The sequence below is a fragment of the Callithrix jacchus genome, chromosome 12 (genome assembly GCF_049354715.1).
Source record: "Callithrix jacchus isolate 240 chromosome 12, calJac240_pri, whole genome shotgun sequence".
Classification (NCBI taxonomy): domain Eukaryota; kingdom Metazoa; phylum Chordata; class Mammalia; order Primates; family Cebidae; genus Callithrix; species Callithrix jacchus.
This window is the reverse complement of record NC_133513.1, coordinates 59,745,599-59,769,449: the sequence shown is the minus strand read 5'-3', so window position 1 is coordinate 59,769,449 and position 23,851 is coordinate 59,745,599. Positions and strand designations below refer to the sequence as shown.

At 47.8% G+C, this 23,851-nt stretch overlaps 1 protein-coding gene across 7 annotated transcripts in view; it reads right to left on the bottom strand.

The window, feature by feature from the left end:
• The window catches only part of LRRC20 (leucine rich repeat containing 20), a 71,551-nt gene that overhangs the window by 30,032 nt on the left and 17,668 nt on the right, over positions 1–23,851 (bottom strand). For 5 of the 7 annotated variants that reach the window (XM_002756273.5, XM_009009801.5, XM_035268098.3 and 2 more), the window contains one exon: positions 8,379–8,528. The exons of the other annotated variants lie outside the window; for them this stretch is intronic. In XM_002756273.5, coding sequence (XP_002756319.1) covers positions 8,379–8,528 — 150 coding nt within the window. The remainder of the gene's footprint in view (positions 1–8,378; positions 8,529–23,851) is intronic. 7 annotated transcript variants of the gene reach the window in all.

Genomic DNA, 23,851 nt, shown 5'->3' with positions numbered 1-23,851 from the left:
CCAGGGATCAGAGTGGAACAACCAGGACTCCTAGGATGGACTGGGGCTCTGGAAAATGACCCAACTCCATTCCATTCCCAAGGCTGTGCCCAGCCTGAGAGCAGCCCCTGTCATGACATTTCCTTATTGATTACACCTCCTGAACTATGGTTTCCGGTGTCTGTTAAATGGACCTTTTCTTCCCCAAGTTCCACTATTACTTCCTGTACCATCCTTATCTTGGAAAATTGCCAAGGCTGACTCAGAGGCCTTAGATTAACACCAGCTGAGAGAGAAACTGCCAATCCCATTAGGGGAGAGTCAAGGCTGGCCAGCAGTAATTTTACAACCCATGCACGAAGGAATGTGCCAGCTGCAAAAATACCTGCCCACCAAAGCTCAATCAGCACCTCGGCTCTGACCCAGCGTCAATGAGCAATCATAGTCCCTTAGTGCACGGACTCCCCAACAGGGCAGAGTCAGATGGTCAGGTGGGCTGTGTCCTTCCAACAGCCCGTGCTCAGTGCTGCGGAGACTTCACACAGAGACAGCTGCTGCCCACAAGGGTCAGAGGGCATTCAGATGCCACAGTCACTCCTAGGGGGCGGAGAAGGGGAAGGGGTGAAAAATCACTTTTAACTAGGTCTGAGACAAACTAAGACAAAGTACTAAACATTCTGCCTCAGTAAAAAGACTATCAGGCAGGCCAGATGCGGTTGCTTACGCCTGTAATCCCAACACTTTGGAGGCCAAGACAGGCAGATCACTTGAGTCTAGGAGTTCAGCATCAGTCTGGACAACATGGCAAGACCCTGTTCCTACAACTAATACAAAAAATTGGCTGGATGTGATGGTGTGTGCCGTAGTCCCACCTAGTCGGGAGCCTAAGGTAGGAAGATCACTTGAGCCCTGGAGGCAGAGGCTGCAGTGAGCTGAGATTATACCACTGCACTCCAGCCTGGGTAACAGAGGGAGACTTGTTTCCAAAAAAAAGACTAAGGTAGCTCTTTTTTCTTGCTGTGTGACTTTGGGCAAGTTACTTGTTACTTATGCTTTCTTTGCTTACAATAGTACCTATTCATGGTGGTATATTATAAATGTTATAAGTATATTCATATTTACATAGGCATGGAATAGCTCTGGAACAGGTAACAGAGGTCGTCTCTGCACATGGACTTGGATGTCTGGGAACAGAAGCAGAAGAGCAGACTTATTTTTCCCTGCTATCCTTTCAATCCTCAATATATTGCATTGTATACATCTACTGCTTAATCAAAAATAAAGAAGTAAATAGGATACATTTTTCAAATGAAGCCTTAGAACTCTGCGGGTGCAGCAAAGACATGAACAGCAACTAGAGAGATGCTTGGGAATGGGCAAGAAGGACAGAGGCAGGTATGAAAATCTCCAAACTGCAGAGCTGGGAGCAAAGAAAAGCTGCACATAGAGCTTGGAAGAAGGACGTGAAGGGAAACTGCAAAGTCTTCTGCCTCACAGGGTTGCAGGAAGTGTTAGCTTAGGTTCTGGAGGACAGAGGTACCAGAGGCTCAGAGCCACACTGTCCTGGTGCTCCAGGTATGTCCTCTGTGGAGGTCTGCTGGTTTCCAGGGGTGGTTAAGATACAGGATGGAAGAGGTGCTCTCCTGCTGGCGAAGCAGCAGTACATCTCCAGGCTGCCCCAACTCCTTCAAAGGGAATTTAACTTATTTTTTCCAGCTCTGTAGGTTGGTTGGTCTCTGCCGGGTGGTTCTTCTGCCATACATAGTAGAGCCTTAAAATGCCCTCTGACGTCAGTGATCCCGTCTCTGGGATTCTAAGGATGCAGTGGCCCACGATGCTTGGGTTCCTGAACCCTGCCTGGAAGGGGTGACCCACTGCCCAGAAGCAGGCATGCAGGGGTCACACACAGTTTGGCGTTTACTTTGTTGAGGTCGTCCAGGTAGCTCCAGTGGTGGGACGCCCTTGAGGACTGATAGAAGGCCACAATCTTGCCACTGCCTCGGTATCAGGTAGGAACTCTTGATCATCTGCAATTGGGGTCAGCCCCTGTGCATAACTCAGGGGAGATGGACTCTCCCAGACCCCACTGTTCCAGTGGTGGGCTGCACTGAGGGAACCAGAAACCTAGCCTGGTATTCGGCCAGGTGCCATGGCTCAGCCCTGCTATCCCAACACTTTGGGAGGACAAGATGGGTGGATCATCTGTGGCCGGGAGTTAGAGACCAGCCCGGCCAACATACTAAAAACACAAAAATTAGCTGGGTGTGGTAGCAGGTGCCTGTAATTCCAGCTACCCGGGAGGCTAGGGCAGGAGAATCACTTGAACCTGGGAGGTGGATGTGGCAGAGAGTGGAGATAGTGCCACTGTACTCCAGGCTGGGTGACAGAGCGAGACTCCATCTTAAAAAAAGAAAGAAAGAAAGAAGATGTGTTTCTGACAGACTAGATCTGCCTGATCCTGGGCTACAACCAAAACCTCTGCATCTCACAACTGCACAAAGCTGCCATGTCTGCCCAGCTCTCCCAGCACATTTCTGGGCCCCCCTCTTCTTTTCTCTTTTGTCCACTAAGTAACATCAGCTAAAAGGAGTAAACCCAGCTGGCTAAAGGGAAGTATGAAGTTGGGGAGGAACAGCGTGCTGTGACCCCAACAGTCTTTCTGAGGATAGCTCCCTTGCTCCCCAGCTTTGGAAACATAACATGCCCAGGGGACACCCCCTTCTCAGAACATAAGAAAATAGTAAGTCCTTCTGGGGCCCTGACATACACTGTTTACTGGCACCCCCTTCCCACCCCCAAATACTGCCTAAGACTCCTGACTACATGTGGCCAGCGGCAGCTGTGATGGCATGGCCTGAGGAACAGAGGGACCCGGCCTATCAGTACAAACTCAGTTGCTTTAAACTAGTTTCTCCATGCCCTCTGCCCACACCCACCCCCAGCCACCAGGCGTGTAGGGCCCTCGGAGCAGGAAAACCATTCCCCAAGGTGTGCTGAGAGGAGCTGAGGCTGAGGCATGGCCCCCTCTGGCACCAGGTGCTTGCCAGAGCTAAAGATAAAGCCCTGCCTGCCCTAATTGCTAGATAATGAAGAAAACTGCCCCATTTTCTCTGGCAGCTAGCAGGAGCTGCTGCCTGGAGAGCGCTGTGGGGAGGGTAAGGTGCGGCTGGTGAGCAGCCAGGAGCCCTCTGCAGAAAGGCTCCCCACAGGTGCCATGCACCAGTGGGGCTCGTCCTGGGCACATCTCTGAGGTCCCCCCCGGGAGGGCCTGGCTCTGAGGAGGAAACCATACTTCCTCCCGGAGTTTATACCTAGCTGGAGTCTCCCTGTTATGAACAGTGTAAAGAACACACATTTGGGGAAACAGAAAGAGGCAAAGAAGCGTGGTGCTGCTGAAAATCAGAGAAAATGAGCCCCGAGCCCTCAGGGAACATCTTGACTCCACATTGCTGGATGCTCCCCTACAATGACTCACAAGCCCTCTGGGCCCAGCTCTGCCAGGCTGTGTTGCCCTAGATACAGGGTCTTAGGGTCAGCAAGTCTCCATGGAGACCTAATGCCAGCAGACCTGAGCAGCCCGCCCCCCAGTCCACCCAAGCCCACATGCCTGCTCCTGGCCAGTGAAAGCCCCCCCATGCCTGCAGCAGCCCCAGCAGCAGCCTCCGGCTTCCTGGCCCAGGCCCAGGCTCTCCAGTGAGGGAACTCATCGCTTTGGAGGGCAGAAGGAGCTCACACCTCCCTTATGACTTGGCTTCGAGGCCCTACCTATTCTGTGCCTTCCCGGCCTGGCCTCACACTACTTCTCCCTGCTAGGATGCTTCTCTCTACATTTTCCACGTGACCGATCCCTTTCCAGCCTCCCAGGACACTTCCCAAATGTTCCTGCTCAGGCAGACGACTCCCTCCAGCCAGTCCCTAACAACACATCAGTCCTCTGCTGTGTCACACTCAGTCTTGTGCCATTTTTCTAGTTATTTCCCAAACATACCTTTCACTGTCCCTAAAAGATGCTTTGGAAACTCGTTATTTACCTGATAAACCCCTACTTACCTGTCAAATCCCCGCTTTTAGCCATTTTCTCTGGAGGTTTCCTGATTCCCTACTCACCCAAAGCAGACCTGACTTCCACCGCCTGGACACCCACAGACCATGGGCAAATGTCCGCTGCACTACCCCTCACATTACGATGTGGTATCTGCTCATAAAACCTGCCTCTCCTGCAAGATGGGGGCTCCTCCAGGGCCATTTCAAGTTCTCAGTTTTCTTATCATTCCCAAATGACCATGGGTGCTACCAGGACTAAATGCCATGATGCATAGAGAATGCTCAGCATGGAGCCGGGAGAGCTGAGCACCCTGTGAATTTGGGCTCTGCTGTTATCATTCACCTGTGCATCCCCACAGCCACACCGAAACCGATGCTGCTGGGAATCTGCTGGACTTAGTTGATGGGCAGGGGTGTGAGAGACTGAATATACAAACAGACAATGACCAAGCCAAATATAAAAACAGAACTCCACTCACAACCTGCAGAAGCCTGCCCAGGAAACAACCCATGATCTACAGTAACTGACCAGGACGCCTGCCTACCATACGTCAGATTTGTCCGAAGTCAGACGGCCATCTCTAGCAATCATCCAAACAATAATCCCTGTAACAACTGGTCCCAAATGGCCAGGAGTCAATTAATAACTAACAACTTCCCGAGTTTTGTCTCCACTTCCAATTAAGGACCAACCAGAGAAAGCCATCATGCCACCCTTGTCAATCACAGGATGCTCCACCTCTAGTTAGAACTCCCCCATGCCAACAATCAGAGAGTACCCGAGGTCTTCCCTTTTTCCACTCTACGGCTCCGCTTGCCTGCCTTTGAGTATCCGCCAAAACACAAGTGATGGTGGCTGACTCCTTCACTATAACAAGCTCTGAATAAATAGCCTTTGCTTTTCTCATTTGGGTGGTCTTTGTTTATTGCCATAGGTGTGTCTCCTACACCTCTGGCCTGGCAGTCCCAGGACACACTCACTAAAAAGAGCTGAGACTAGAGGAAGAGGGAAATCAGGGTTACAGGAACAGAAGAAACGGAAGAGCCACAGTGGGGCATGGGGACCCACTCTCTGCAGGGCGCACCTGCCATCAGACCAATTCCATTTGTGCCCTTGACTTTCTCACATCTTGTTTTTCCTTCCATAAAATGGATGAAGGACTTCAAGGGAATGGAATCACCTAGAGCTGGTGCACCCATACCAGGGCCTTGGGCCTTGCAGAAGAGTCCCCAGGGCAGCTCTGGGAGATAGCTTGGCAGGCAGAAAGGAAGCAGCTTGTTCCCTCCCGAGCCCCACACCAAGGCAGCCCACCTCTGTCAAGTACCCAGAGGAGGACACAGATGCCTGCTGGGCTCAGCCAGGACCTTCACACATAAAAGAAGAGAGCTTTCCTATTTGAAAGAGAAACCACAATAAAGGCTCAGGCCCAGAGCCATCTCTCAGGGTTCGGGGGAGAATCCAATGGGGTGCTCTGCTCCTGCTCCTCCCTGCCGGCCACCACATCCTTCAATCCACGGCCTCTGTGAATTCAATTAGCAGGCACAGTTGGCCTTCTCTTTGTGATCTGAGGCAGCGTGAGGGAGTCAAGGGCCACTGGCGGCAGGGAAGGAGTTCAAACAGCATCTTCAACAGACTTCTGACCAGAAAGTGCTACATAAATACATTTCTGCAGCCACAGATGCATGGGCTAAATGGCATTTCTCTGGCACCTTCCCCCGTAGCTTCTGGAGAGGGCCTAATTATTCATTTCACAAGGCGGTCCCCAAATGTCAAGCACTTTCAAAGCTCTTGCGTCCATAGCCAGGCCCTACCCATGCCACTCTCGGGAAGAATTCATTCCTCTTCCCAGCTGTCCCTTCCAGCATTTTCTCGATACCCGTATCACAGCACTGAGTGGTGAGGACAATCTGTCCTGCAACCCTGGCCTCCATAGGGAGAAACTTTTGTGGACTGGTCTTGGTTTCTGAGCCTCCTAACCTAGGCCTGGGAGAAGCAGGTGTTTGAGGGAATGTCTAATGAAGGAAAAGCACAAGTAAGCTCTCCTCTTACCCAATGGGCCTGATTGTGCCCTTCTGGGGGGCCCCATACAGCCCCACCCTCCATTTTCAATCATTCTATTCTTTTTGGGAAAGCAAACATCCAATCCCAATTGGCTGGGTACAGCACTAGAGGACTCTTGGACTAACACAGATGGCCTGGAATGGCAGCCATGGCCTGGAAAGTTCCAGAGTAATCCTTGCCCTAGGAGCCTCTCCCTGTCCCCCAAGTCATAGGGATTGTAGCTTTTCAGCCACAGATGCAACAAGCTCTGTGAGCTTCACTCAGAAACAGCTATATAGACTAATCCCTCCTCCTCATCCTTCTGTTTGCAAGGTGGCCTTTCCAGGTCCTGCCTATAGCTTCCTCCGGAGCCACTGTCCCTTCACTGTGTTTGCCACTTCATCCACCCTCTCCCTTCTGGCCTGCCCAATGCCCACACCTCCTCCAGGAAGCCTGCCCAGCCTGAAGTCAGCCCTATGAGATAGGCTTGCTCAGGTCCCTCATGCACTATCAGCATTTTATATATTTTTTTCTCTAAACAGGATCTTAGACCCGTTTCATATTCCTGTCATGTACAGCATTCCCAGATCCTGGATGATATTCCCTTTCATGGGGAGACAACATTTTGTGGATCCATTTCCCAGTTGGTGGACATTTGGGTGTTTTCACTTTCCGGCTTTCGGGCTGTGGTGAATAATGGTGCCGTGAATATCCGTGTGTAATGCGTTTTTGCATGAACGTACGTGTTTTTTTTGTTTTTGTTTGTTTGTTTTTGTTTTGTTTCTTTGAGATGGAGTCTCACTCTGTCACCCAGGCTGGAGTGCAGTGGCGCGATCTCAGCTCACTACAATCTCCGCCTCCCAGGTTCAAACGATTCTTCTGCCTTAGCCTCCCCAGTAGTTAGGATTACAGGTGCCCACCACCACGCCCAGCTAATTTTTGTATTTTTAGTAGAGACAGGGTTTTGCCATGTTGGCCAGGCTGGTCTCGAACTTCTGATCTCAGGTGATCCACCCACCTCGGCCTCCCAAAGTGCTGGGGTTAAAGGCGTGAGTCACCATGCCCGGCATCATGGATGTATGTTTTTACATCTCTTGGGTATATGCCTAGGAGTGGAATGACTGGGTCATATGGTCACTCTGTGTTTAACTGTTTGAGGAACTGCCTGACTGTTCTGCACAGCGGCTTTCCACTGCTTCTTGCCTTCAGCATGACAGGACTAGGAAGAACATCAACACGAAGTCTGTGTGAATTGCCTGTTTTCAAAGAAGCAGACTATTGTGAAGCACTCTTTAGACTGCGTCTTCACTGTTGAGTCTTTGATGGTTCTAAAGGGACTTGTGGATTCTGCAGGGTGTCAAGGACACTGCTATGAATGCCAGTGGTCTTGGGCCAGCAGACACAATTCCGGCTAGTGGGCTGTGGCAACAGAGATGGTGCTGGTACAAATCCTTAAGTTCAGGGTGTGAGGGAGGGACAGGTATGAGTTAATGCCTGTGAGGAAGTCTCCTGGAAGATGGAGGGTAGGCTCTGAAGCCTGGTCCAGGGGAGACAGGCAGGAGGGCAAGGAGGCTGGAAGCGGGCATGGAGGTGGGGTCCATGTGAGTCTGGGATGAAGCAGGATCTGCCCCTCATAGGCTTCCTGTGTCCCCTGCAATTCTCCCACTCCACCCTTTCACAAATCTACAAAAGGCACCCCACACTGCAGCTCTGCCACATGGGTCACTGAAGAGCAGTGATCTCTCATAGAAGGATGGAAGGATTGCTCTCTGCAGAAGAGGGCAGGTATTGCAGCAGTCAGGGCACACCGTTTGTCCATCCAGAGGAACCATTTCTAGATCATCTACGAGGGCCACCTCCACGCCAAGCACAACATCCATGTGCTCTGCATATTCCCAGCAGAGAAAATGTCAACATCCCTGGCATCTGTCACTCCTGAACTGAGAGAGCAACACAGGAGAACAATGCTAGTGGGAAGGTGAGAAGGGAGTTCATTCAAGACAACTGAGAAATAACAACTCCTGGGGCCTTAAGACCCAAACACCCTGCAGGTCTGTTCAGAACAAGAACATCAATCCAGGATCCACACCCTTGACCTTTGATCAATCTGCTTCACAGCCAGCTAAAGGCAGAAGTGACCTAGAGAGTTCCAAGCTGCAGGGAGAGCACAGGTCCATTTTCAAAGTCTACCATGGGAATGACTTCATGGGTGTCGCTAACCATGAACTGGATCTGTGGCCCTCCCCAGACAGGGTCAGAGCCTGAAGGATGAGGGCTAGCCATGCCCTCCTCGCTGGAGCTGACGAGGGCCTACCTTGGAGCTGACTGAACGTGGTCATGAACTTGCTGGTGAGGGACTTGAGCTCGTTGTTAGCCAGGGTGATGAGGTGGATCTGGCCAGAGACGTTCCGCAAAACCTTGTAGATGCCAGTGGGAAAGGAGACCAGCTTGCACTCGGCCAGGTCTGCAGCCAAAGAACACAGACAGACCAGAGTTATCAGCCACAGCTACCCAAAAACTTGACTCACATGGACCCCACCTCCATGCCCGCTTCTAGCTACCTTGCCTTCCCGCCTATCTCCCCTGGACCAGGCTTCAGAGCCTACCCTCCATCTTCCAGGAGACTTCCTCTTGGGCATTAACTCACACCTGTCCCTCCCTCACACCCTGAACTTAAGGATTTGTACCAGCACCATCTCTGTTGCCACAGCCCACTAGCCGGAATTGTGTCTGCTGGCACAAGACCACTGGCATTCATAGCAGTGCCCTTGAGACCTGCAGAATCCACAAGTCCCTTTAGAACCATCAAAGACTCAACAGCGAAGATGCAGTCTAAAGAGTGCTTCACAATAGTCTGCTTCTTTGAAAACAGGCAATTCACACAGACTTCGTGTTGATGTTCTTCCTAGTCCTGTCATGCTGAAGGCAAGAAGCAGCAGAAAGCCACTGTGCAGAACAGTCAGGCAGTTCCTCAAATGGTGAAACACGGAGCACATAGTTACCACATGACCCAGTCACTTCACTCCTAGGTATACATACACTCGTCTGTAAAATGAAGATACTATCATCTGCCTAGCAGAGCTGTTTGGAAAAATTAAACGCAGTAAAACAATGACTAACAAAGCACCTAGGCCGGGTGCGGTGGCTCCCACCTGTAATCACAGCGCGTTGGGAGGCTGAGGCGGGAGGATCAGGAGGTCGAGAGATCAAGACCATCCTGGCCAACACCGTGAAACCCTGTCTCTACTGAAAACATAAAAAATAGCTGGGTGTGGTGGTGCCCACCTGTAGTCCCAGCTACTCGGGAGGCTGAGGCAGGAGGATTGCTTGAACCCGGGAGGTGGAGGTTGCAGTGAGCTGAGACGGAGCCACTACACTCCAGCCTGGTGACAGAACGAGACTCCAACTCAAAACAAAACAAATAAACAAACAAACACAAAGCACCTAGAAGATACTTAGCAGGGATGCTACAATATTTTCAGCACTCCACTTTACCTCTCCTTCTACTTTACCTCCTCTTCCCACACAAACTAAAGCCTCTTTATGCTTCCAGGCCAGCTTCCATCCCATTTCTTCCAAAAGTCTTCTGGGTCACCCCAGAACTGACTTCTGAGGGTTGCTAGTGTCAGCCCCCAAACCCTGAACCCCAGCAGTACTCATTGACTCTGACAGTACCACCCCATTTATCTCAGAAAACACTCATCTTTTCCCCAAAGAGGCCTGGCTCTCCCAGGCTTCAAAGCCTTTGAAGATTGCTCCAAAATAAATATGCAAAACTCACTAATTTCCTATATGCCAGCAATAAAATATGGTTTTAAAAGATTCTATTCCTAACAGCAACAATAATACAAAATGCATGGAAATAATCTCAATGGAAGCCTTTCTCCCTCATCTGCCTCATAGAACTTCTACTCTTGCTCTAAGACCCAGTTCAAATGTCACCTCCTCCATGAAGCCTTCTCTGACTGTCCTAAACAGTCAGTTGCTCCAGGAGCTGAGCCTCATATAATGTGAATGAGACCTCTTCACCCTGTATTGTATTAACCCCTTTTTGTGCTGTTTTCCCAGTGGACTGGGAAGACCACCCCACCCCAGAGCATAGTACCAGAAGTCCAGCAGGCTCATAGGCAAGGCAGAGGTTCCAGTTGACCTCACAGAGGTAGTTTGCAGGGGAGGGGGAAGGGACTGGTAGGTAAAAGGCCAAAGTCCAGATGACTGACAGTCCACAGGGCTCCTCTGCCAGGCAGCCTATAAGGGGTGTTGTTAATATCTCCTCTAGTCCAGGACTACACTTGGTAACCCAGCCCTGTGGCTGTCCAATGTCAAGCACCAGCTCTTCTATCAGCAGGTGGGGGTGGCAGGAGCGAGTGCTGAGTCCTGCCAGAGAGGATCAAGTTCCTGAAAGTCAGGCTTTCAGAAGAGAGAGAGCAAGGGCTGAGCTGAAAGCAAACAGGCACTGTGGGCTCAGAGTTTGGGGCAAGCTGGGGATTCTAAAAAGAGTGATACTTCCAAACAATAAGCCCTCTAGTGCTCTGTGACAGACATATGAAGGGCTTAGAAAGAAGTTTTGTTGGGGTTGTTTTGAATTACACCAGCCCCTTTGGGTAGGAGTAGACAGATCTCATCATACATTCCAGGAGCAACATCAAGGTAATGGAAGAAGCTTTCCCTTTAAAACAAAGAGCAAAGTAAGGATGGCTTTCATCACCAGTATCCCTGAATATCATCATGAAAGATCTTGCCAGCCCGGGCATGGTGGCTCATGTCTGCAGTAATTTGGGAGACCAAGGTGGAAGGATTGTTTGAGCCCAGGAGTTGGAGACCAGCCTGGGCAACATAGTGAGACCCTATTAAAAACTGTAAAACTAGCTGGGCATGGTGGTGTGTGCCTGTAGTCGCAGCTACTTGGGAGGTTGAGGTGGGAAGATCACTTGAACCCAGGAGGTCCAGGCTGCAGTAAGCCTCTGAGCTCCATCCCGAGTGATAGTGAGACCTTGTCTGAAAAAAGAGAAGAAAGAAAAGAAAAGAAAAAAAGGAAAGGAAAGGAAAAAGAAAAAAAGAAAAGAAAGGAAAAAAGTCAGGTCTGGCCAATTAACAGAAAGCAGACGTTGAAAACAGACAAAATGATGCTTAGGTGCATATGAAATGTCTGTATAACCTCAGAAACCCAAAGCAGTCACCTGACAAACAACGTAAATTAAAATGGTCTCAGCAAAGTGACTAATCAAATAGGCATGAGAAAGGCAGTAATATTTCTATGCACCAGCAAGAAAGTACAGTTTTTAAAGATCCTATTCCTAACAACAATATAAAATATAGACAGATAAGCATAATGGAAAATGTTTCTGACCAATATTTTTAAATATAGAAAAATTCACAAAGATATTTGGTTTTGTTTTGTTTTGGTTATTGAGACAGGGTCTCGCTCTGTCACCCAGGCTGGAGTGCAGTGGCATGATCTCAGTTTACTGCAGTGATCTTGGCTCATTGCAGCCTCAAACTCCTGGGCTTCAACGATCCTCCCACCTCAGCTTCCCAGGTAGCTGGGACTACAGGCACATGCCATTAAACCCATTAATTTTTTTATTTTTTGTAGAGATGGGGTTTGCCATGTTGCTCAAGCTAGTCTTGAATTCCTGAGTTCAAGTGATCTGCCCACCTAGGCTTCCCAAAGTGCTATGATTATAGGCATGAGCCACCGTGCCTGGCCCACAAAGACATTTTTTTAAAGCAGATTTGAAGATATAACATGTCTTTTGATGACAAGTCAAAATATTAAAACACTGCTTTTTTAAAGAAATTAATTTATATATTGCTGAATGTATCTCCTACCCAAATCCCCACTAGTTTTTCTAACTTGATTAAATGTTTTAAAGTTCAACTAAGGAAATATGTAAGCAAGTACCTCTAAAAAAGGTGGGATTATAACCAATATTATAAGACTAAAATAATTAAAACAGAGGGCAAAAAGGAAAATAGATCATAGAAAGAAATTATATAGTTCAGAAAATAGTCCAGAAATAGTGTGTCACAATAAATGTTAAAGGCGGCTTCACAAAGAAACTGGGGGAGAAAGGATTGATCAGCTGATATCAGAATCCACTTAAACATGCTGAGAAAGATTCAACCTAAGAATCAAAATACATCCTAGATAGAATTACACTTTAAGTATTTTTTTAAACAAACCAAACAAAAGTAAACAGAATTGAACATATACAACCTCTTAAGCGAGGATGACTTCCCAAATCTAGGAGTATAACAGAATCACAAAGGAACAGATCAACAAAACTAACTGCATTAAAAAAATATAAAACTCTTAGAAGCTTAAAACAATAAATCTAACAACAGGGATTTGTAAATAGAATGCATAGAGTCATCTTTATTACTGAAAATGCTCAATATAATTGAGTAAAGAAAAAATTAAGACCACATGAGAAGGAAAAGACGTAAGATATTTACAAATAAAAAATTAGTAAACAAATATACAGCTCCTGATGTGCTTCCAAATTGCTTTCCAGAATATTTATGCCAATTTACATGTAACCTATCCAGCAGATAATAGGATCATTAAAAAGAAAATAAGGCTTGCTAAGTTGATCAAGGGAAATGGTATCCCTGCTTTAATTTGCAATACTTTCAATAATGAAACTGATTATCTTACATGGTTAACTAACTGTTTTTCAGTTAGGCGTGGTGGCTCACACCCGTAATCCCCAGGCTTTGGAAGGCCTAGGTTGGAAGATCACTTGAGGCCAGTTCACAACCAACCTGGGTGACACAGCAAGATCCGTCTCTACAAAAAATAAAATATGGCTGGGCTTGGTGGCTCAAACTATAATCCCATCACTCTGAGGGGGGCTCACACTATAATCCCATCACTTGAAGTCAGGAGTTTGAGAGCAGCCTGGCCAACATGATAAAATCCCATCTCTATTAAAAATACAAAAATTAGCCAGGCATGGTGACAGGTGCCTATAATCTTAGCCACTCAGGAGGCTGAGGTGGGAGATTTGCCTGAACCCAAAATTGCATCACTGCACTCCAGCCTGGGCGACAGAGTGACAGACTCCATCTCAAAAAAATAAATAAAATAAATTGGCTTGACATGGTGGTGCCTATGTATAGTCCCAACTACTCAGGAGGATGAGGTGGGAGGATCACTTGAGCCCAGTTCAAGGCTGCATCACTGCACTCCGGCCTGGGCAACAGAGCAAGACCCTATCACTAATGAAATAAAATAAACATCAATTAACCATTTGTTTCCCCTGTGGAAAACCCTATTCATGTTTCACTATTTTTCTACTTGGATTCTAGCATTTTTTTCTCCCAAAGTGTGGTAGAGTTCCCTAAATAGCATTATCAACCCAGATGTGTTGAATATTTCTCTTGTTGAATCATTCATGTTACAGAGTGTAGGGTTTTTTTCTGAAGCAGGACATAAAAAGCATAGGCATACTATAATTCCAACTAGGTATGAAAGGATACATACCTGGGAAAGACAATAGAAAGAAAAGTAATCAGAATGCTAACAGTGGTTATTTCAAAGAGTTTGAGCAATTTGTTCCTAAATTACAGCCCTCACAATTGTTTACATTACACAAAGTAAGTAAAATATCGTTCTATATTTATATAAAACCATTTGCCAAGTATCTGTACATAGAGATACTTTACTTTCAAAATAAAAAATTAATTTATCATAAAATTAGCTATTTTTTTGAGACAGGATCTCGCTCTGCCACCCAGGCTGGAGTGTAGTGGTGCAATCTTGGCTCACTGCAACCTTCACCTCCTGGGTTCAAGCTATTCTGCCTCAGCCTCCTGAGTAGCTGGGACCACAGGGGCACACCACCATGCCCAGGAAATTTTTGTATTTTTAGCAGAGACAGTGTTTCACCATGCTGCCCAGGCTGGTCTCGAACACCTCACCTCAAGTGATCCACCTGCCTCATGTTCCCGAAGTGCTAAATTAACTTTTATTGGAAAAAACAACCTGGCAAATTCACAGATAAATTGAGGGCAGCCAGCTGTTCGTCAATGAGGGAAACAGAGAAAAACAGACCCAAGAAACACAGGAACTCTGTATCGGGCTATGGCAGAGTTGTGAAAAGAAGCTTTCAGGCACCACCACTCCCCACAGTAGGGAGGGAAAGTGCTTACAACAGAGGAAGAAACCATAAAGCCATAAAGCCATGCAAGTTATTTCCAAGGGTCCTCAAAGCAGCCTGTCTTTCTGGAGTAGATCAGCCCAGAAATGCCTAGCCCATAGTCTCATTCCAACCACCTGAGCCATCCAAACACCATCCCAACCTCACACCACCTACCCTTCCAGTCTCTGATTTAGGCAACATACAAGGGCCAGGCACAGCAGATCACGCCTGTAATCCCATCACCTTGGGAGGCCGAGGTGGGTGGATCACTTGAGGTCAGGAGTTCGAGACCAGCCTGGCCAACATGGTAAAACTCCATCTCTACTAAAAATACAAAAATTAGCTGGGTGTAGTGGTGCATGCCTGTAATCCCAGTTACTTGAAAAGCTGAGGCGGGAGAATCACTTGAGCCCAGGAGGCGGAGGTTGCAGTGAGCTGAGATCACGCCACTGTACTCCAGCCTGGGTGACAGAGGGAGATTCCATCTCAAAAAAACAAAACAAAACAAACACACACAAAAAAAAACAAGCAACATACAAGCCCTCTGCAGCTTCATCTGGCCAACTGGCACATCACAAGACCACACTTCTCTAACACAAGGATGCTGAGGGCCTGGAATATCGCCCACAACACCTGCTTCTTTTATTCACTCTCCACAGATAGCTAACAAGGCCCTCCTGTGTGCCAGGCACTGATCTGCACTGTATCCTGTGACTTACATATGACTTTTTTTTTTGTCCCCAGGGACTCCATCTGTTCCCTCCATTATATGACCCGTACGCTGCCCACCAGAGGCTGGGATGCGTGTGAGAGGGGTGCACCACCAAGCTCTAACCCAGAACAGGCCGGCTGCCACTGAAGGCAAAGGCCATACAGGAGTTCCACAGAAGGTCCCTGCTGGGATGTGATGCAAACACCCCTTATCCCAACCCTATCACCAACCCTGACACAGCACATGGACTCTCACCCCCGCTGGGAGGAGAGGTCCATCATCTCTGAAAAAGTTCTCCATGGTCCTGGGACAAGAAAATGGGGACCCAGATACCAGACATCCTGGAGCAAATCTCAACCTTGCCCAGTCATGTTCCCATCTGTACCCCTGGAGCAATATACTGGATGCCACACACAGGGGACAGGAATAATAGCAACCATAAACAACACCATTTACTATTTCACATGTGCTTTATAAGTACAAACTGTCCCCCCTCTGCACACAGGAAACTGTAATAAAGTGACTTGCCAAGGTCATACAGCTAGAAGTGAGGAGGAGGAGGAGATCTGGACCCAGGTAAGGGGGACCAGGAAGCCAGGGGTCCTAACCATTACACTCTACTGCACCCTTGAGTCAAAAACATGCCCAGGTGCCTGCCTCTAGGCCAGGCCAGAGAAAGAGTCTATGCTGAGCTCCCCCATGGGAAACTGAGGTCTTGACTACAAACTCCTGTAAGACCGTGTCAGTTCAGAGCCCTCAATCCCTCTGGGGAAAGCGGCCAACAGCTTTCTGCATGAGCCAGTCACCTTTTGTTCTCAGGAAATTCCTCTGCAGGTCTAATTCAGAGGTTGGGCACCATCTATACCCACTATCTGTTTGCAGAAGGAAAAAGCCCCATGAGCTGAGCCAAGTTCAGTTCTGGGCCCTGAGTTTATAGGAACAGACAGCACTGCCGCCAGAGAACACAGCCAAAATGTGACTGGGGGCCAGGTCCCACTAGGGAAGGGGGGCCCCACCCAGGGAAGAGAAGGTCCAGGCTGCAGACGGGAGAGAGCTGCCCTCAAGTGGCTGTGGGATATTATGAAGAAGGTCCCATTCTCTATGGGTCCTCAGCACAGACAGTATATAATTCACCAAGGTATAAAGAAAAGGCTCCTGGGTGAGGATGTGAGGACTGCTTCATGGAGCATGATCAAGCAGGGTCTCCACAGAGAGAATTCCTAAACCAGACAGAGGCTGAGCTGGTAATCTCAAAGGTCCCATTCAAGTTAATAAACACAGGACCAGGAGTCATGGCTCATGCCTGTAATCCCAGCACTTTGGGAGGCTGAGGCAGGTGGATCACCTGAGGTCAGGAGTTCGAGACCAGCCTGGCCAATGTGATAAAACCCCATCCTTACTAAAAATACAAAAAGTAGCTGGGCATGGTGGCATGTGCCTATAATCCCAGCTACTCAGGAGGCTGAGGCAGAAGAATTGCTTGAACCCAGGAAGCAGAGGTTGTGGTGAGCAGAGATTGCACCTTTATACTCCAGCCTGGGCAACAGAGTGAGACTCCATCTCAATAAATAAATAAATAAATTAATTAATTAAAACATAGCTAACAGCACTATGTGCCAGACACAGTTCTAGGAGCATTTTCTATATTAACTAATTTAATTCCTTTAATAGCCTGAGTTACCCCCACAACAGCAGAATGAGGCCTGTGTTGATAGGTAAACTGTCCATGGTCATTTGGCCTCTTGCAATAATAATTATACTTAGGAGGAGTACTATACCTTGTGTTTATTGTACTGCTACCGCCTCCCCCAGGGATCTTTCTATTCCCTGCTACAGCCCAGGGGTCAGCGGCCGGGACTGCTGGGGAAAGGCACTCTGGAGTCTAGCTGCTGTCTACACGGTGCTGGAGGGATAGGATCAAATAATCTGAATGCAAAGATTCAAGACCAAAGATCCAAGTAGGGTGACAGTAGGGTAGTTTAAGCAGGACTTGCCTAATTTTAGCACTGAGAGTCCTGCATCCTGGGGAATCCCTTCTCACTCACTGGCAGACTGGGATATTTAGGGTCACCCTAGATTCAGGGGGATGGATGAGAGCTCTACAGACAAAAAGGATAGAGGGAAGGGAACTCAGGGTGAGCCATGGCATGAGCAAAGGACTCTCACCCCTCTGGGACTATGCCCTTGAGCTCTGCCTTCTCCTACAAGTTCCCAGAGGCTCGCCCTTGCTGCATGAATACTCAGAGAGGAAGGCTCTTGTCATTGGAATCTTTTAGTGCTAAATGATGAGCATCATCGTGGTGGTGCATGTCCACAGACCCTGACAGGGAGGAGGAATAGTGTGGTGGGTGATTAGCTGCAAGAGACAATGCCAGGCTCCTCCAGCACCATGTAGACAGCATCTAGATTCCAGCATCCCTTTCCCCAGCAGCCCCAGCCGCTGACACCTGGGCTGTAGCAAGGAACAGAAAGATCCTTAGGGGAGGCGGTAGCAGTACAGTAAACACAAAGCGTGATAATCCTCCTAATTATAATTATTATTGCAAGAAGGCCAAACTGCATGTCCCCAAACCTCTAACTAGAACAGTACTTTGTGTTAATAAACAAGCCTTTTATTCAAATCACATGGGTCTTTTATTAAAGCTTATCTCATTAATTCTAATGAATGCCTAATGAAAGGTAACCAGTGGGCAGAACCAGGGCAGAAGGAGCAAAATCCAGGAAGAGAGAAAAACATTCATTTGAAGTCAGGAGCGCCAGGTTGAGCTTGCATGGGGACTTAGAAATACAGAACTTTGACTCCTGGACTCCTGCCAACTGCTGACAAGAAGTGGGCCTGGTGACAGGGACCAAGAGTGGGAAGTAGAGGGACTCCCCTGCCAACCAAGTCACAGAGCCCAGAGGCAAGGGTGCCAGGGACTCAGGACAGCAGGCGCATGGGCTTGTGACCTAGCCAACAAGTAAGGCTCCCAAGGCTACTGGAGGAACTCTGCGGCCAGTGTGACCCACTCCCACTGAGAAGCTTTCTCCATGGAATCTTAGGGCTAGGAGACTGGGAGTCATTTGGCCCACATTTGCCAACCTTCCAAGTTAGAATCGACTGGAGGCACAGTGGCTCATGCCTGTAATCCTAGCACTTTGGGAGACTGAGGCGGGAGGATTGCTTGAGCCAAGAAGTTTGAGACCAGCCTGGGCAACATAGTGAGATCCTGTCTCTAAAAAAATTAAAAATTAGGCAGTCATGGTGGTGTGCACCTGTATAGTTCCAGCCACTCAGGAGGCTGAGGTGGGAAGATTGCTTGAGCCTGGTAAGTCAGGGCTGCAGTGAGCCATGATTGTGCCACTGCACTCCAGCCTGGGCAACAGAGTGAGACCCTGTTTCAAAAAAAAAAGAATCATCTAAAGAAGTGGGTCCTTGCACCTTCCCCCAGACATTCTACCTCAGTGGATCTGGGATGGTGCCAGCAAATTTGTTTTTAACAATATCTCCAGGTGATTCTTATCAATAGGCAAACTTGGGAAACACTGAGTAACACAGCCTCCAATCTGAGGCCTATGTTCTCTCCATGTCTCCATCTGAGAGCATAGAGTTCTCCTTGAACACTGGTGATGGGGGGCTCACTCCTTGTTCCATAGAATGAGTTTAACTGTTAGAGAGTTCTTTCACAAACTGCGTTAATAACTGCCACCCTCCACCACTCACCAGTCCTGCTGCCCTCTCTTCTGCATGGCAATCCTTTACATAAATGATGACAAAGGACATCATAAACATTTTCTTTTTAATTTTATGGTAAAATATATATAACATAGAAACTTAGCAAGTGATATGACCAAGTTTTAGAGGAAAACTCCAGTGATTTTCAATCAACCATTGCATAGGTAGCCAAGGAGCAATGAAAAGCAGCAACTGCAGTCAAGGAAGCCCTGCACCTATGGGCATGAACGGGCATGAATGGCAGGGATATCTAATGTGTCCCATATGAGTGTATGAGTGGTGGATGGGAAATGTGATTGATCGATCCTAATCACTGACTCTTGGTCAACTTAAAAAAAAAAACTTTAACAGTTCCTGCAATACAAGCTTGTGATTTATGCTTACTCTCTAAGTAGAAATCAGGAATGTTATGAAGACTGAAGGCTCAATACGTTTGAACACAATACTCATCTAGGATGTAACAGTGAAGCTGAGTAAACCATAACTGTTAAGTTCCAGCTTTTCTCAGGTTAGTTACATTATAGGATGCTCTTGAGCAGTAAGTGTATTTAGGTGAAAGAAGTTGAACTGTGTTCAATATTACCCTTGCCACATTACACTGAACACCGTTAGGACGCATGTTGAAAGACGTGATTTTTTTTTTAAACTCAATATAGGAGCTGTGTCTGGAAACATTTAGCATGTTTGTTCATTCTAGTTTCATTTAATAACCTGTAAGGCATGTAAATTTAAGCTTTTTTTTTTAAGTTAATGGGAAAAATTTGAGATGCAGTACCAGCACATTAGAATTTTAGTCTTGGTGTTTGTATGAAATTCTGAGGCCGTGATTTAGATCTTTCATTGTATTATAACTTCCTTTTAGGTATATTGCACTAAGTGAAACTTGTCAAATAAATCTTCCTTTTAAAAACTTCTAAAAAAAAATTTAGCGGCCAGGCACGGTGGCTCAGGCCTATAATCCCAACACTTTTGGTGGCTGAGGCAGGCAGATCACCTGAGGTTGGGAGTTGGAGACCAACCTGATCAACATGGAGAGACCCCCGTCTCTACTCTTAAGTACAAAAATTAGCCAGGTGTGGTGGTGCACACCTATAATCTCAGCTACTTGGGAGGTTGAGGCAGGAGAATCGCTTGAACCTGGGAGGCGGAAGTTGTAGTGAGCCAAGATCATGCCATTGCACTCCAATCTGGACAACAGGAGCGAAACTCCATCTCAAAAAAAAAAAATTAGCATTTTATCAGTGGCAAGGGATTAGCAGGCAGAGGATTCTCAGGCAGTGAAAATGACAGGTGGCAGACATTAATATATTAATCTGAGCCTCATCTGAGCCTCAAGCTGTGCAACACCAGGAGTGAACTCTAAGCTGAAGCATGGACTTCAGGTGACAATGATGCACGAATGTAGGTTCGCCAGTTGGAGTAAAAATGCCCCTCTGGTGGAGGATGTTGATCATGGAGAAGGCTATGCATGTTTTCGGGCAGTGGGGAGTATACTGGAAAATCTCTATTCCTAACTCTCAATTTTGCTGTGAACCTTCTGTTTAAAAATTAAGTATTTTTTAAATTGTACCATCTTAACCATTTTTAAATGTACAGTTCAATAGCTTAAAGTATATTTATATTGTTGTGCAATCAACCAATCTCCAGGACTTCTGCATCTTCTGAAACTGAAACTCTACTTGTTAACCGTCTATCTTCTTATCCCCCAGCTGATGGGAACCACAGAACACTATCAACTTTTCTCCAGGCGAAAACATCTCCAGAAACTTCAGTCCCCACGGTTCTGGTTGTTCCTGTGAGAGGAGCAGGACCAACTGAACTCACACTCTCACCCGGCCAGAACTTTCTCCCGCGCAGGCATTGATTCTCTAACACGTAACTTCAGCCACCACTGATTGACACCAGGTATGTCCCAGAAGCTGTGCTGGGGCTTCAGACCTTTAATTCCCTCTGCTCCTCACAACCATCCTGTAAATAGGTCACTACTATGCTTACCCCTGCTTAAAAGCTAAGGAAACTGAGTCTTGGAGAAGTTAAACAAATTGTTCAGTCATATGACTTATTCAAGGTCAACCAGTTAATGAAATAATAAAAAACATTTACAAAGTGCCTGCTACTTGCAATTATCGACCTCAAGCATTGTCATGCAGTAACTCAGTTAACCCCACAATATCCCCATGAGATGGGCACTAATTTTTATTTATTTTTTGAGATGGAGTCTCACTCCGTCACCCAGGCTGGAGTGCAGTGGTATGATCTTGGCTCACTGCAACCTCTGCCTCCTGGATTCAAGTGATTCTCCTGCCTCAGCCCCTTGAGTAGCTGGGACTTCAGGCATGCACCACCACGTCCGACTAATTTTTGTATTTTTAGTAGAGACGCGGTTTCACCATCTTGGCCAGGCTGGTCTTGAACTCCTGACCTCAGATAATTCACGGGATAGGCACTATTATTACTACTCCTGTCGTATAGAGGAGGAATCAAGACACAGAGTCAGGGGTCTTGGTTAGTAAGCTGTAGAGCTGGGCTTTAACCACCATACTACACTGCCTCCCTAGAATATGTAACCCGCATTCAGGATGGCCTGCCATGCTGAAACAGAATAGGAGATGGTGGGTTTCCAACGAGCAGATAGATCTTCCATGGTTTACAGTGGGTTCCCTGGGAACACTGGTATATTGCAGTTCCCATGGAGCTAGATAAAAGAGGACTTAGAGTTGAAAGAGCTGGTGAAAGAGTCATCAGGGTATCAGGAGCCTGGATTTGTCACTTACTGGCTGTGGGACCTTGGGTCCTTATGCCTTTAGTTTTCAAATCTTGGTAAATTGCAACTCATCATCTCCAAGGCCCCTCACAGCTGCCATTGTGGACTCTAGGACTTGGCCACAACCAGGAGGCACCTTGGGAGCTCTACAGACTCTTGATGTCTTAGTCTCCCTCCCAGGAGTCCAGTTTAATTAGTGGGGGCTGGGGCTTGGGAATGGGAGGGAGGGTAAAAGTTGCCGGGTGATTCTAATGTGCAGCCAGGTGAACTCCGCACCATACCATCACCTCTCAAACTAAAGTATGCCACCTAGGGACACTGCCAACGCACAGATTCTGATGCCACAGGTCTGGATGGGGCCTAAAAGTCTGCCTTTCCACCCAGCAGGTCCAAGGACCACAATGAGTAGCAAGGGCTAGTCCAGTGCAGTGGTTCAGCAAGGGGTGTTCCCAGACCCACAGTATCAGCGTCGCACCAGAACTTGTTAGAAATGCACATCCTCAGGCACCACCCCACAGCCACAGAATCAGAAACTCTGCGGGTAGGGCCCAGACATCTGTGTTTTAGCTGGAGAATCACTGGCATAGAGGGGCGAGGCCTCCTCCAGTTGTGGCTGCTTCCTGGACTAATTATGACAATGGGGTGATGATGACAGTAACTGAGTGCTGGCTGCTCCTGCCTGCCTAAGGACGTGAGGTTTACTCACTCGTGGAAATTTTCTGTGCCCTGGGTGCCTCCTGCTTCCCCTCTGAGCGGACTATTTTAGGACAGTCTCTTCACTCTCTTCTCTTGCTTTGTTCACGCTTCTGCTGCTCAGAGGCACACGCGATCGTCTGTGTGGAGGCCGCCCTGGGCTGTAACTCAGGAGGCGAAGTTCTTGTCCCAGCCCCTCCACTATCAGCCAGAGGGGCTCAGAGACATGACTTCTTCATGGGCCTTGCCCCCTCATCTATAGAATGAGGTTTGGAGTAGGTGATTTGGTGTCTCAACCAGGCCAGACATCCTCTGACTACGTGATTCTAAACAAAGGCTCTTCAGGCAGTCCTCTGTCAAAGAGGAACCCCCGTGGCTTGGGCTGCCAGATTCTGAAATGCCACTCATTCTCCAAAGTAGGGACACACAGGATGCAGAGAGCCAGCAAAAAACTGCTCATCAAGGGACTGTGCCGTGCATCGCTAGGGACAATTAGGCATCACTTTAACAAAGCTGTTTGTTGCAGTGCTTACAGAGCCGGCTAGCTCCAAAAGGCTTAAGACAAAAAGCAGCCAGACCTGCTCCCTCTTGACAAATCCCCTCCCCCAGAGACAACCACTTTCAGGTTTTTGGGGGATTTTTTGGGTGTTTAACTCCTGATCTCTAGAGCAGTGTTTCTGTGCCTGTTTCCTGTCTCATGCCCCTTATAGAGAAAAGGGCATGGGAGGAAGAGCTCACTGAGAACCACATGTCCAGAAAGTCCCACCACAATAGCACCGCTACTGGGCCCCAGTGGGTCGTCAGGAAGAGAAGGGCAGAAAGGCACTTCATGAAGGGGCATCTTCTGAGACAGGGGGAAACCACTCAACTTGAATGTGCTAGTGGGTGTGGGGGGATTTTTTTTTTCACTTCCTATTTTATGGACTTCTATATTGTGCAAGGCTTTTACAATAAGCACTTATGACTTCTTACAAATATCTTCAGTTTAAGGAAAGGAACATCCCTAACATGCAGTAAAGTATGCTTTCCCTCAAATGCCAAAAAACCTGGATCAGTGGAGATGGGTATTGATGGGGACAGGGGGAACAGAGCTAACGTCCTGGCAGGGCAAAGCTCACGGGAGCCGCTGGGGAGAGCAGCTGACTGTTGAGCGGCTACGTGGACACCCCTCTGACAACACTGCACACACAGATCCTGCATTTCAGAGGTGCCTTCTCACGTCCTGCTGCAGAAGCCCCAGCTTCCCTGGGAAATAATGTGCTACCGAGAGTCAGACTCAGAGAAGAAAGCTGAGCACTGGACCCTCCAGCCAGTGGCTGTCACACTCAGTCAGAATATGTTCTAACCACACAAAAGACCTAGAAAGCAATCTCTTCTTCTCAGAATCTAAACTGAGTTCTTTCTTGGGCCAGCTCTTTCTTGGTATGGGACCTCAGGCAAGTTACTTAGCCCCAACCTCAGTTTCCTCTTCAGTAAGGTGAGGACAAGAGCTCTTTCAAAAACCTGTATGCAGTCTGGGCATGGTGGCTCACACCTGCAACCCAAGTACTTTGGGAGGTTGAGGCAGGTGGACCATGAGATCAGTAGTTCGAGACCAGCCTGGCCAATATGGTGAAATCCCGTCTCTACTAAAAATACAAAAATTAGTGGATGTGGTGGCTAATCTGATTGCCCTACAGAGAAAGCCTGTAGTCCCTGCTACTCAGGAGGCTGAGGCAGAAGAACTGCTTGAACCCGGGAATCGGAGGTGCAGTGA